General features: G+C 47.0%; 1 protein-coding gene across 2 annotated transcripts in view; it reads left to right on the top strand.

Annotated features, from left to right (window-relative positions):
• The window catches only part of plxna4 (plexin A4), a 126,451-nt gene that overhangs the window by 73,664 nt on the left and 38,125 nt on the right, over window positions 1-14,662 (top strand). For both annotated transcript variants that reach the window (XM_061667317.1, XM_061667318.1), the window contains exon 5: window positions 9,176-9,304. In XM_061667317.1, the coding sequence (XP_061523301.1) occupies window positions 9,176-9,304 (129 nt within the window). The remainder of the gene's footprint in view (window positions 1-9,175; window positions 9,305-14,662) is intronic.

Raw genomic sequence — 14,662 nt, 5'->3', positions numbered from 1 at the left:
AAATTAAATAGAACTAGCCTGTTTCTTAATAATTGAGGACAATGTGCGTGCTGCTTCTTGGCTTTTTCAGTTGATGACTTATTTTTTACATAACTTCCTCGGCCCCATCGCAGCAATGGAGCGCCTCCGAGTTCGGGTTTCGCAAATGTCGATGGTCGCTTATCGTAGAAGGCTGCTCTTTGTCTCACCGGCCAACGTCGTAAACCCGCTCGTTCGGCTCAAGTGGGCGCCTAAGAAAGCAGATAAATCAGCCCGGCGTCATACTCACGCTGAACGTGAACTGTTATAGTAACACAAGAGATGATTTAGTCATTATGCGCGACACTTTCTGCATTGGAATGATGAAAGACATGCGGCGCTCGGCGATGAATGGGATGTTAGTTTGTGTGGCAGAGTGTTATCTTTCCAACAGACACCTACGAACGCAGCGTCAATGCCAAGACCGAGGCTGTACATCCATAACGCAGTGACAGCAGGAAGATGAAAGGGCCAGGGTGATCCGGGTCAGGAAAGACTGTCAGGTCCATAAATATCCCTTTAGGGGAGCATGCCCTCAATGTTTTGAGGGCACTGTATCATCAATAGTCACATGGCTCAACTTGATGCCTCTCTCAGAGGCGCAATCATCTTCTTAGCAAAGTGAGTGACTAATCGCCAATTCGTGCTATTGCTAGTCATGGAGAGCCTCCAGATCCTCTTTTTTCCGAGTTGCATTTTCAGGAAGTTTGCTACAGGGATCTCACGTCGATCTTCCTCGTTTGTATTCTGCCAGAGTCGATCCGGCTTTGGCTTTTTGGACAAACACGTCTGTGGGAAACATGGCAGACAGCCGCTTTCCTAATCTTTTTGGTGGGAAAAGTGTTTGACTCGTGTCACGCCGTGTGTAGCGTGGTGTCTTGACTAAACATGCATGTTTCGACTATATTCCGACTCCTGTGTGCGCGCATCCTTTTTGTATCACATGCGTGTTTTGTCCCTCTTAGCTGCGGATATTTCCCATCAGTCCCCTTACCGCAGTGCACCGCGCAGGTTAGCCACGGAAGGGTTCTGGATTCTCTCTCTTTCCCTGGCTCACTCCATCTTCCCCCCAGATGAATCGGAGCAGAGATGAAAAGCTTTCAGGAATGCTGGCAGACAGGCAGTGCTTTGCAGTAATCTAACCTGGGGAGGATGAAAGCCAGCTGGGAAGCTGGGACCAGAGTAAAGGGAGGAGGGAGGGGGGGGGGGGGGGGGGTGATATGAGCGGTGTAAGGTGAGAGGATGAGAACAACGGTGTGAAGTTTTGGGAAAGAGGGGCTGGATAGTCTGAAAGAGAGGGGATTGTTTCGAAAAGGGTTGGTGGTGACACAGGAAGGATAGAAAGAGAAGGTAATAAGAAAGAGTAGAGCTTCCCTGGCTAATGGGCTCAACAGTAGAGTCAATATTTGTTCGACTGTCCCTTTCAGACAAGAGTTGCAGAAAGTGGGACTTGCATTCACATAATTAGATGTGTGGCAAAGTCACCATTGCTTTTAATGTGCAAAGGGTCAAGAGTCTTGGGCGCTATGCCTTTTGGTCGGACGTTTAGAAGGAGGAACTGAGAAAGGTATCTTCAATATCGAGCGTTCGCCAATTTCACTTTCTGTTGCGTCAAAAGTAGTAATTTGAGTGAGCCTGTTCTCACGCTCATTTCGTGTAAAACTGATATTTTTACAGTTACTTGGATTAGAAACTTAACTTATTGAATGTATGCACTGAAAATAATATAGCCTCAGCCCACAACTGTAAAAGGTTGGGAATCGTGGCTTCATGTAGTGTTTCAGTACCGGATTTTACCCATGTCTCTGGTGGTTATGCCTTCATCGGGCTGTTATTAGCTTCATGCAACAACAATCAATTGGACAGCTCGCACTTGATCTATGTTTTCACACACACGTTCTACTATTGCAAGGGCAACGGTGGCGGTCGCGGTTCAAATGAAGTGAAAACGCAGCGTGAAAATGTGTGGCTGCGTGGGGTGTTGTAATTACAGTAAGCCAGCGTCGGTACGGAGAGGCTGACGCACGGCGTAATTGCGGCTGTCACACGGACGCCAGGCGAAGTTCAAACTCCACGCGGCGGAACAAACCCAATTGCGACAGCGCTGGCTGAACACTGGAGTGGCGTGCAGTGCGGCGCCGTTGTCACTCAAAATGCAGTTGGCAGTCGGCTGAGGGAGCACGCTGTCTGTTTTTCTTCTTTAAATCATAATGTAGGTGGAGCGGGCCTGTCGCCGGCGTGACAAATCCCTCCTCGTTCACCTTGTACTTGCGGCACCGCAATGAGCGAGGCGCACCCGAGTGGAGCGCTTCCCCACCTAATTGAAATTTGGAGGTATAAGAGGATTTCTGCACAACGCCAGCTGACAGTCCCCATTCACGGAATATCCTCTTAGACTTCTTTCTCTCCTCTTTGTGTCTGTGTGTGTCTCTCCCAGAGAAAAAATTCACTTTTATCTGTCTTCAAGCGTTAGCGAAGCTTAGAGCCCCCTCTATCCAGCGTGCGGCAGGTGGGGCGCTTTTTGTCATTGTGGCTCACTTGGTTTACCTGGTTGACATGTGTCATTGGTAAGAATGCAACATTGAGGCTGGAAAGACAGAACTGTACATCGACAATGTTTTACTTTACACAACATTATACATACGTAGAGCATGTGACAACACCCTTCAAATGTAGCCTTTCGGAGTATCATCGGGAGCACACCTGCACGCTTGCTCCTTGATTTGTTGGCTTATCTTTGTGATTAGATAAGCAACCATGCCGAAACAACATGCTTGCTCATTTGAGCTACACCGTGACGCCTCCGTTGTCATGCACAATACATTGCTGATGTGCTATGGCGTAATGTACTGGCATGAAACTCATATGCGCCCTTGATAACTAGTTTCTAATTTTAGTAAAGGGCATTTGTATTTGAAGGCTTGAATGCATTCCAACTATTTTGCCTCACTGTTGATTTTTTCTTTCTTTCTGTTGTTATTTCACTTGGTGAATCAACACATGCCTTTGGGAGGCTATACCGCAGTCACTCCCCTTGTTTTTTCTCCATTTCATCACTCTCTGCCTCGCTTTGAATCCGACCTGCCGCCCGCCGCTGTGCCAGCAATGCAATTTTGCACCTCAGTGGGGGAAACGGCTGTAACAGTCGATGCGGTGTGCCAGTCTGTTTAATAACGGAGTCAAAACAGGAAAAAAGAGGAGCTGAGGAAGGGATACAAAGAAGAATCAAGTGGCCTCGGGGCAGGCGACAGGGGGATATACGCACGGAGAACACAGGAATTCACACCTGCTTCTCTCTGAGGAATTGGCTACGGGGGGCTTCGCTTTTTAATGAGAAACTTTGGAGGCAAAAATCATAAATCACCGGCGTGTGCCAGTGAACGGGAGGCGCCCAACTACTAACAAATTTGCACAAGCGAGGCACTTAATGACTTTGTGGCTGCGTGTGAGCTTCACAATGCACATAGAGTACAAGCCACTACATTAGCTACTGTTGTACCACAAACCAAATATTAGTAATATATGACTTTATATTTCAAAAAATATATAGTATGTTAATCATAACGTCATATATTTTTTGGTTTTAGTGTGAGGATAAGAAATTATACCTTGCACTTGCACAAGGCAGATGATAACTGCTTGTTCGTGTGTGTACATCTGATCCAGCCACAGGAGAAATAGGCAGACACTTCTCTCATTATTCTCAAAATGCTTTTCCTGTCTACTAAATGGTTAACATGAGTTAGTACCTAATGTTAATGTGTGCTCCATGTAAAATCATTGATTATACTAAAAATAGGATCGTTCATGGATAGCAATGTTAGAAATAGGTGCACAAATGTCACTGGGACTCTGTGTGTACACCATGTGTGTGTGTGTGTCTGTGTGTACGCGTTGTCCTGATGGTAGTGTGTGTGGTAATAGGATCCATGCTGCTCTCAGACAGCGTCTGGGCTTTCGGCTTCCCATCTATTATTCACACACACACACACACACGCACACACACAGACTCTCCCTGTTCTATCACTCTTCAGTAAACTTTGTCTTCTAAATTTGTTCAACGGCATAAATTGGATGGTGTGTATTTTCTCAACATTTTCTTTGAGCGTTTTTGCATGAATGTTTATCTTCATTGAAGTCAATCACACCTTTGAACTCGATGAACCGCACTGACGTCCTGGTGAACACGCTGAAAATGAGTATCGAGCAACGACAAGAGGCCAGACCGATAAGCAGTTAAAGGCAGAGATAGTCTGCAATTGGGGGGCTGTGGGGTGGGGGGCTGAGGGTCTCAAGTCATGCCCTCACCTTCCAACTAAAGCTGATGCTAGGATGTCAATAGGTCATTATCAGGCTGAGCTAGACTCAGCATCCTGTCTGAGTGAACTGCTGATTGATGGTCTGATGGAGATAAACCTATGGAGAGACATCATTACATGAAGATGGGCATCGGGGGTGTTTTCTGATCAAAGTCCGTCACCAGAAGAGCTCAAATTCATGCAACATTCCTGTTCCTATTCTCGATGTGTGCATCTCCAGGTCATCATGGGTCACGGATTCTAGTTCAAAAGACAATCTGATCCTCTTCACGTTATGTTCCATCAAAGTGGCGACGGGGGAGGCAGGATGTAGTCAGGGTGAAAGAATGGTGGTCTTTCCGTTGTTGCTTACATGGGAAGCAAAACGGTATTTTGATTTGCATTTTTGGTCTGAACCGCCTGTGGAAAGTTCATACGTGCATGGCGTTGGGATCGCTAGTGCGAGTCCAATATGCCAAATCATATTTGGAGCAAGTTACTGTACATAAACTCAATGGATAGACGTGAAAAGACACCCACGCAGCCTTCCAGCGAGCAGGTCAGTAGTGCTGCTCAAGCCAGCCACAGGAGGAATGACGACATCCCATAAACTGTGACTGCTGTGTCGCCTGAAAGGTCGACTCCTGATTCTACACAAAGGGTTGATTTGGTGCCTGCGATACTCCAGTGGGGGTAACTGTGTTGACTTGTTTAATGGCTCCCAAAGCCTTTTAACTTTCACACAGTGGCCTGCGGTCACAAAAATATAATGGCCTGCGTGCCACTCTTGGAGCAGGGCCACCAGGTCGCTCCACTAATCGAGACACAGGTGGCAATACGCGGCTCAAATTATGCCCTTGCCTTCTCCGTAGGCCCAGCCCGGAGCTGCTGCTGCCTCCAGCAGCGCCTCTTATCGGTCTCAAGAAAAGAGGAACTGCAGTGGAAATAACTGGGTTGAAAGAAAAACATGTCTATGAGTTTTTCCCAGCCAGGCTAGATATTTGTCAGTATCAAACGAGGACCGCTACCTGCCACCTCCAACATCCTGCTGTGGCTCCTATGAGGCAATAAAAGGGTGGTATTGGGTAAACAAATAGGAAAATAGCATAGAATGAGACATACCTGAGTGATGGAATTGTGCAGATTATACAGAAGAAGTCTGGGGGATCAAACACGTTGAAATATATTGGTAAGTGAGGTTTTGGAGTGTTTCTGTGAATTTTAGCTCTCGCCATCCAGAAGTGAGAGCCCCGTCTGGCTTTTTATCTCCATTCTAGTTCACGCCAAAGGTGTTTGATGGCGTTCTCAAGTTTTTCTACATCAAACTCAAGCAAGCATGTGTTTATGGACCGCGACACAGTCATGCTGGAACAGAAACGGCCTTCCGCAAACTCTCCCCACAGGGTTGGAAGCATAAAATTGTCCGAAATGTCCTCTGTGTCTCGGCCAACTCCAAGAACCACAAGCCAAACTTCGAATTTGGCACAAAGGAACACGTCAATTTAATGACTTAAAGAAACGTGCTCCACTACTTTTCTTTTCAGCAAGATGGAAACGAGAATAACACTTTGAAAGTCCATAATTCTTCCGGGCCGAAGGATCCATGCACCTGCAGGTGGTCCACTCAAACTGACACCTGTGCTGGAAGGAGATAGAGGCACAAGAAGGAGAGCTGTGAAACACCCCACCCCACTTACTCCCGAGGCAGCGATAGCAGGCGGACCTGCCATTCACCTCTTTGGAGCCAAAGGAGGGCGAGGCTGAGGAAGAAATGAGTTGGGAAGCCTCCAGACACATGTCCCCTTTCACGTCCAACACCATCAGCCCTCACGGTAACTCTCCGGTTCCTTCTCCGCTGTTCTCAGCAGTGGGAGGAGGTTAGATTAGCAGGCCACACGCACCTGGGGGCTAACTACTAGCACACCTTGAATGCCACAGCGGTCAGTCAACGAGCCGGGGGTTCCCCCGCAGCTCTCGCTGGCGTGGTGGCAGATCCCAGATGAGAGGTGATGAAAACCTGGGTGGGCAAACAGAAGTTCACATGCAGTGTACCTGCCTGTTAAGATGTTTTATTTTTTTCCCACCTCTGTTTTGCCGTTCATAAATAATAGGCGTAAAGGTCATACTTTCCTCTCAGCTTCCACACTGGCGGTGTCGTTAATTTATTCAATGACAATGACATTGAAACACACTCTCCTGTCTTGTCCTGTCCTAACTGCAGTATAGCAACCTAAAACAAAATTATGTACAGTGTATAGTGCAATCAAAATTATTGACATATCACCTGCAGCACTTGCTCCCAGGTTTAGCGGTAAATACAATATTTATTTCTCTCGAGCAATAGCGTGACACATTGGCGCTAATACCCTCAGATTAACGTCAAATCAGCCACGTGTTCATCTTGCCTGAAGCCACACGTTGGCAGTATAGCAGAGTTTTTGTTCCAGTGATGATTGACGTTGTGAAATAGATCCAGGCTTTTTTCCTTCGTATTTTTATAGAACTGGACAAATTCTGGCAATCAGACCACCACTATTATATCGCTGTCGGAATGAATGGAGTGTGTGAAGAGACACGTCGTGGCGGCGATGTGGTTTTTTTTTTCTCCCCATCTCCTTAACAGTCGGTGTTCCTCCCCGTCGTCTACCTGATTAACAAGCTGTGTTTGCTTGACAAAGATGCTCAGAACAGTCATCAGGTGTTTTTCGGCTCTGCTGCAGCCGGATGGCTGTCCTGACCAGGATATGGTTAATGCAATTTCCCACACCGCAGACGCATGTGTGCACCTGTACTCCGGAGTTTGGGTCACATTCCTCCCTTTTCCCAGCCATGACCTTGCAGGACATTTCCCCCCAGCCCACACACCTCTCTGCAGTTGCACAACCGCAGGTCAGAGTACAATGACACTTTACTCAGCGCTTTTTCCGGCGTGTGTTCCAAACATGGAGGTGTTATCCGCCATTGTGGCACGCTTAGCACACTGCTTAACTCTAGGACTATAGCCCCACAGAATCCATATTCCATTGCCGAGCAAGCTCACCATTCCTCTCTACGGTTATTGTTTGGTTGTCGGCTCAGCGTCGCGCCGGAGCCCCCGGCAAATTGATTATGCGCAGAGTCCGAGGAAGTTTCCTATGTGCCTTTTGTGGCATTCACTGCCAAAATATAGAGGCAGCGAGAAGGTAATCCCTCGGCTTTCGCAGCGGAATGGCTTCACTGACAGCATCACTCCTTCTGCTAGCTGCTAGACCTGCAGAGAGTGAGATGAAACACTCTGGCCGCATTATTATTCCCATTGAAGGCTGAAAAAAGACCATCTGCACAAGTGGTGTCATTTGTTTTTTTTGTTCTGTTGTCAGTATGTCACACATTCTGCACTTTTAGTCTCTGAAGGCCTGGAAAGTAATATATTCTGGTTTGTTTTTTGTGAGTCACGCATGTGTAGTTATTTGAACTGCCACGAGGGGGATACAGGAGATGGTCAGAGTGTCTCCCACACAGTCTGGTCACAGAGCAATGGATGAGCACTCTCCTCTGGGCGAGCGTCATTATCATCCAGCCACACAGTCTGCGTGTACTTGCACTTGTCAGTGTTTTCCATCCGTGTTTACGCTCATTATTCGGCGTCAATCAGGGGCCAAACGGATCGCTCACCTTCCCCAACCACTCGGAGGCAAAATAAAGTCAGCCCGGCAGCGGAGGCCTATTGTGTCGTGCTAATGTGATAGCAGAGATTAGCATTGTAATCCATTTAGCATAGAGCGGCTAATCCCCTTCATTGCCGTTGAAACGGAATCAGATAATGTTGGCTACCACCGCCGTGGCTGCCTTAATGATTGTAGGCAGATGAAACATTAACGTTAGCATATATGAATTATGACATTGAAACATGGATGGCAGCTCACGATCAATAGCCTTGGAGGAATTGAAGGGAAGACACGTAAACCCATCTTGCATCTTGCTTCATTGCGATAAAATTGTGTTTATGACTGCTTTAAAATTCATTCACCGGCTACTTATTAGTTCGCTGAAATTTGATTCCGTCTCTTTACCTACGGTAGTCCCAGCGTGGCTTGTTGCTGGAGATGCCGCTCTCTCCTGTGGCTCATTTGTGTTCCGGCGGTCAGATTGATTGATATGCAGGAGCTTCCTGTTCAACCACGCCATTAACCATGGATTTCTCTCCGCATTATCTGATTGCCCATTGAATTAAAACTGTTTGACAGCCAAAACCTCCAAAAACTGCTGCCGTGAGGCTGGCAGAGGAGGACGCGGTAACCTTATGCTGACTACAGGAGAGTGTTGTCACACGCGTATAACGTAATTAATCATGGAGGGACTCACCTGCTTGTGCAACCATCTGCTTCCCGTGCAATTATCTTTGCTTACCTGCGAAGCCCACAGAGAAGAAACGAGGCACAGTCATCAAAACTTTAACAAGGCTCTGCTTCACACCTGCCCACGACTGCGTAGTCCGTCAGGTACTCAGAATCGCCCAGGAGGCTGCAGAATCGCAGTTATCGGGTTGAACTTGGAACAATTAGCAGCATTTTCTGCTGGGTAAACAAACCGAGCAGGAAGCAACCACACACAAGACAATTTGCGTTTAATGAACTTTTCAGGCATTCCTTTTTGTTGACTGTGATCGCATACATTCCATGTGTCGAGGGCTTATTTTTCCTGGATGGAAGTGATTGTGTCGACCCAATCCCCAAATCCACTGCAAAAGTCCCTCCTAGGATTATCCCTCGGGCAATCCTCTGTTATCGTAGGGTCGCTGTACCACCTCGACTTTAGCGGCATCAAAGGTAAAATGTCAGTTTTTCCTGGATTATATGTTCCTCCATGTTTCCTTGCAGATCCGAGTGGACGGCTCCTCGCGGGCCCTTCAGTACGAGACGGTGCAGACGGTGGAAAGCGGACCGGTCCTTCGCGACATGGCCTTCTCCTCTGATCACCACTACCTCTACGTCATGTCCGAGACCCAGGTAAGATGCTAATTTACATATGTCGCAGGCCAAAATAACCCATCTTGGTACATGGGCAGGATTTGATGCGAGCTGGAGTGAATGAAAGGGAGAGAGAGGAAGGTGTTTGTGTTGTTCACACTGTTGGAAGGTGAAATGTAGAGCAAAATGGCAGCACTCTGCCTAATGGATGCCAGCACCGAGAGACTGTGGATACCTCCGTCAGGGCAAAAATAGGACCACGCAGTTTGTGGACATGTGACTCAGCATTTCACCCTTTATTTTATGCTCAGAGGTCCTGATCAGTCCACACCGGAATGGAAATGGGACCTTGGAGTGTGTCTGTGGGAATTTTTGTGCATTTCAAGTGCTCAGAGTAGACAACATGAAAAATTGGACTGGAGTTGGGTTAAAGATCCAAATTAAGACCTCAAGGCAGAAAGAGTACGAGAATGCCGAGGGAGAGACTGGGAATGAGTGGAAGAGGTCTATTTAAGATCCCGTTTTGTCAGGGAATCCAATTATCAGTTCTGCAAATCTGTTAACCAGCAAAATTAGATTCCTTACTTCTCTCCTCTCTTGGAATTTAGCAGCCATAATTGGGCTCCAAGAAGAAGACACTATCACATTAAAATGATTACCATTTCTTAATTTCCCTTTGTGTTCAATTCCCATACGTCCCATATCGTGTTACAAATTTAGCCACTTCAATTAGTGCACATTGGAAAAATAAACACGAAGTGATTGCGGCTGTCCAGTTTGGCAGTGGGAGTGGCTTCCGAGTAATTACTCTATTAGCCTAGTTAAAGCGCGGACCTTCCTCAGTGTTTTGGGAGGCAACTCTGGGAATACTCACACAACAATGGAGGAACAAACTCACAAAAAGTAGTAAGTAAAAGTATGATCAACATTAAAGTACATGCAAACAATAACTCGCAGTACTCATGTGGCAAACAGAATTAAAAAGCAGCCCAAGCCGTCAATAAGAGGAGGCTCCGTGCTGCGTCCGGGCCTGGGACCCAGCCGCTGGGAGAGCTAAAAACGGAACGAAGAAGAAGCCCACAACAGGAGGCCGAGAACCGAGCTGGTCAATTGAGCTCCATCCCCGCTGTTCTTCGCGCACCCTTGGAACGTCCTCTTCATATTCAGTGATGCCAGGCCTGTAGCGAGGAGCGATGGGTTCAGCACAGACCCCTTCTGGCTTCTGTTGAGTTAATTTGTGGCAAAGGTCCAGCATGGGACTGCAAAGGTCATTCACTCAAGCTCTGACCTTGTGCAACTGAGTAATTAATGTCCTGTTTTATTGATCAAACTTTGCCACCACGCTCCCCCCACACTCAATGACATAAACTCAAACTGTGGTAATATAGCATTGCCCATCTGTCTCGTATACGTACTTCAAATATGGTAGCAGTCAGGCAAAACCTCTTGGACTAGTTTCTCTTTGAAGAACATCTGGAAATGGCAAAGATGACCCGAAACTGTCAGACTTCCTGTGTCAAACCAAAATGTCATTTCAAATGGTAATCTGTTCTCAGTTGCCTTAACGAGATAAATAAAGGTTATTTATGTATTTATTTTTTTTTTTGTTAAAAAAGGACAATTCTACCAAATGTTGCTTACTGTATCGATGAACATGCCAGGCAACCTCTCTTCAAAGATTTTAACTCCATGAGCCACAAATCAAAAGTGAGTGCACCTCATACCAGAATGATCTTGTAGCCGTAGGGCTGCCTCACATTCGCCGTCGAAGCTGTTGCTCACTGCTGCGCTGCTTGTGCTCAATTATTGATATTCCGTGTTGCAAATGCAGATCTGTAAGTGTGAATTATTGAGAATGTGTACGATACTGGGGTGAGATCGTTCAAAGTCCACCGCTTCCCCCTCCCGAGAGAAATCCGACAACTAATTTGAGGCAGCACCAAAGCTGTTTAGTATCAGTATTCTTTCATTTCGACTCGACTCGTGAAGGTGTTTAGATGTGGCGTCCCAGTTCGGTCTAACAAGGAAGCGGAACACAGGCGGCGACACGTGTCAAGCCGGCAAGGAGAGACGACGTTCGAGTCGGCTAACTCGTTTTTACCTTTTGTTCTCCCTTTAATGGCCTCTCATTGTGTGCGCCCGCAACTCTTCTCCCCTCCGCAGATACACGCGGGCTGAAACTTCTTTCACACACACTTTGAAAGCAGAATCAGACGCTGGAGCTTTATGGGGCGATGCCCGCGGAATGTCTGACATGGTTGATATGGTTGAGATGAAGGTCATTGTCCAAACATTTTATCTGTCGAGACTCGTCAAAAGTCTCTGTTGTTTTCCGACCGTAATAAAATATGTGACTGTCGAGTAGTATCTCTTTTGGTAAACTTTCTAAGGATGGGCATTTGAAGACCAATCAGGGTAGAAAATATAAAGAAAACACGTTTTCTTTTTTCTAATCAAACCTTAATTCAGGCGGCACGGTGGACGACTGGTTAGAGCGTCTGCCTCACAGATCTGAGGACCGGGGTTCAATCCCCGGCCCCGCCTGTGTGGAGTTTGCATGTTCTCCCCGTGCCCGCGTGGGTTTTCTCCGGGCACTCTAACTAACATGCATGGTAGGTTGATTGAAGACTCTAAATTGCCCGTAGGTGTGAATGTGAGTGTGAATGTTTGTTTGTTTATATGTGCCCTGCGATTGGCTGGTGACCAGTTCAGGGTGTACCCCGCCTCCTGCCCGATGGTAGCTGGGATAGCCTTCGTACGTGTGACATATGAAGAAGAGATTGTTGTCACACGTACTAAACAACCAGCACTTGCCACAAATTCCGACAGCTCCTTCACTGTTACTGCATCCCTGACCAGTTTTCTTCTCGTCTTTTATTATTTTGGAGGGCTGTCCAGTTTTTTGGTAATGCAACTGTTGAGCCATATTTTCTCCACTTGGTGATGACTGTGTTCCATGGTATATTTAATTCCTTGGAAATTATTTTGTACCCTTCTCCTGCAAGCTCTCTGCAGACCATGGCCTGTGCTGTTTCTGAGTGCACAAATGTCAGGAAAATGTACATATACACCAATAAATCAGAGGCACTTTAAATGGTGTCTGTTCGAATGTGTAGTATATACAGTAGCGGCAAGGGAGTGATTTTCAAACATGCTGGCGTTTGAGAGGAATTGACGACTGTGGCGTGCAAAATAGTAGAGTTGTGTTTAATATCAGCGTGTGCTGACAAAAGTGCGGCTAGTGATTAATTCCGACCTCTGCGACGCGCCGGCATGATAGCAGTGGGTTGGCCGGTATTATTCCCGTCCATCGCCGCTGATCTAAATAATCATTTTGCTGTGATTGTAGCCGATCCGCCGGCAGTAATGAGCATAACTGTGAGATATTTAATTGGAGATGAGCGCTACACATAGATTATGTGCACAGCTGTGGGGCTGTTGGTACATTACATCGCATACATTTAACTCCCTTACATCTTATTTTTTGCACGCATGCTGCCAAGCACCGCAATAACAAGCCGGCTCAAACGGGAAATTTCGACAGGGCATCACTTTCAGCGTGTTCATTTTGTTTCTTTGCTGCAGGTGCAATGTGTTTAATTCCAAGTTCGAGATAAAGACAATTTCATAGACGATCACGTCTCCCTCTGCGGGTTGAGCCGCAGGTCAGCAGTATTGTGTCAGACGCGCAACATGAAGTGGAATTGTCTCCATGTTCCTCACTTTTCCGCATTACGCCACGTCTCTCCCTGGCACATTAAGGCATCAAGTGCACTTCAAGTGTGCTCTTGGCCTCCCTTCTTTTAAAAGCCTGATTATATTCCATCTCCGACTGCTGTACATAAGGGAGGCAGCCAGAGTGCGGGCTATAATGGCTGCCATTTGCTCATCTGAAAAACAGGAGGGAATAAAGAACGCCACGCACCGCTGTCCGTTTTGGTTGTGCCCGCTATCATCTGATAACACAGTGGCAAAAGACGCCCGCCGTTTTTGATACGCCAAAAATGGCATGTGATAGGAACATCGGCGCTGAATGAATAATATCAAGAGCCAAGCTCTGGTACCGGCAGTCGACGTTTTGGGGCATCTGAATGTGTGCCCCAGAGTGGGCACATCTGCCAGCGACCAAGTGTTAAATTATAAAGATACGGAGCCATTGTTTGCGGCAGTTCTGTCTGGCTGCTCTCGGCAACAAGCGTGCTGGGAGATTTGGGTTTCATTGCCACCCGTGATAAGACTGCCGAGACACACCGAAGCGACACAATGGCCTTTTTTCCCCTCTTAGCGTCGGACCCCTCGTGTGCAGTGAGCGTCAGCGTCACTTGTTCGCCCTGCGATTCCATCTCAAGCTCATTCCCTTTATCTGTCGAATGCAAATAGGCCTCAGTGCAGCGGGAGGGGGCAAAACACACTGCTTGATTCACACACACATGCAACATACGAAGATGCACCCCCAATGTTTTTCATGTAAGAACATGCAGCATTCCTCTTGACTTTGACAAGGAGTGACATCCCGTGAAAATCCAGAATCCGCTCGGCTGCAAGCCCGCGTGTGTGTGTGTGTGTGTGTGTGTGTACAGAAAATGCCAAGTGGTGGAGTGTATCTTTTTGATTCTACAGTCAGGTGTCTGACATGGGCCGTGTCACGCGTTCAACAGACACCTTGAAATTTAGCATGTGGAGCGAGTGAATGTGTGGCACTGATCCGGTTTGCTGTAAGAGGAAGAGATACGGTTGGCCCGTGCATCCCGACAGCCTCCCGCGCCAGGCTGTGTGCTTTGGAGATACCAACACGCACGCAGCCATGTCTTATCCCGCTCTTTGGATGACTTGATTATTGCCGGATCCACCTGTGAAAGGTGAAAATTCACAGTATACAGTAGAGAGACCCCATAAAAAGACTTGTTTTGTATATTTTTACCCCTCCCAAATGCTTTAAACACATTTTTTAAAACACATTCTTAATGTAGTTGAACACCCAAAAAAGTGCAAGAATATAATGTATCGAAAAAAACATGTTCTTTAGTAGGCGCAGCCTGGTGGGGTGGCATGGGGCATCGGCGAGTTTTTGTGGGAGTGTCTGGGCATGAGCAGTGGTTGGCAGCAGCTCCTGTGTGAGTGCGCTCATTGTGTTTACTGTCCAAAATAAATGGATGAAAAGGGCACTGTGGCTCTCCGTTCCCACCTGTTATGGCCAGATGCTGTCACCGTGGTAACAAGAGGCGACGGCTCTGCCCCGCTCTTGGCGCTCGGTCAACGGAGGACGAAGGCGGTCGGTGCTAGAAATCAGAGCGGTAGTCAAAAAGTCAAATATTTGGCATCTTCCTCTCAGAATGCTAATTGGGTATTATTCATAGACAAACTGTTTACATCCATAATTCCCTGACTTTTTGGAGT

The sequence above is a fragment of the Phycodurus eques genome, chromosome 22, assembly GCF_024500275.1.
Source record: "Phycodurus eques isolate BA_2022a chromosome 22, UOR_Pequ_1.1, whole genome shotgun sequence".
Taxonomy (NCBI): domain Eukaryota; kingdom Metazoa; phylum Chordata; class Actinopteri; order Syngnathiformes; family Syngnathidae; genus Phycodurus; species Phycodurus eques.
This window is presented reverse-complemented; position numbering and strand designations above follow the sequence as displayed.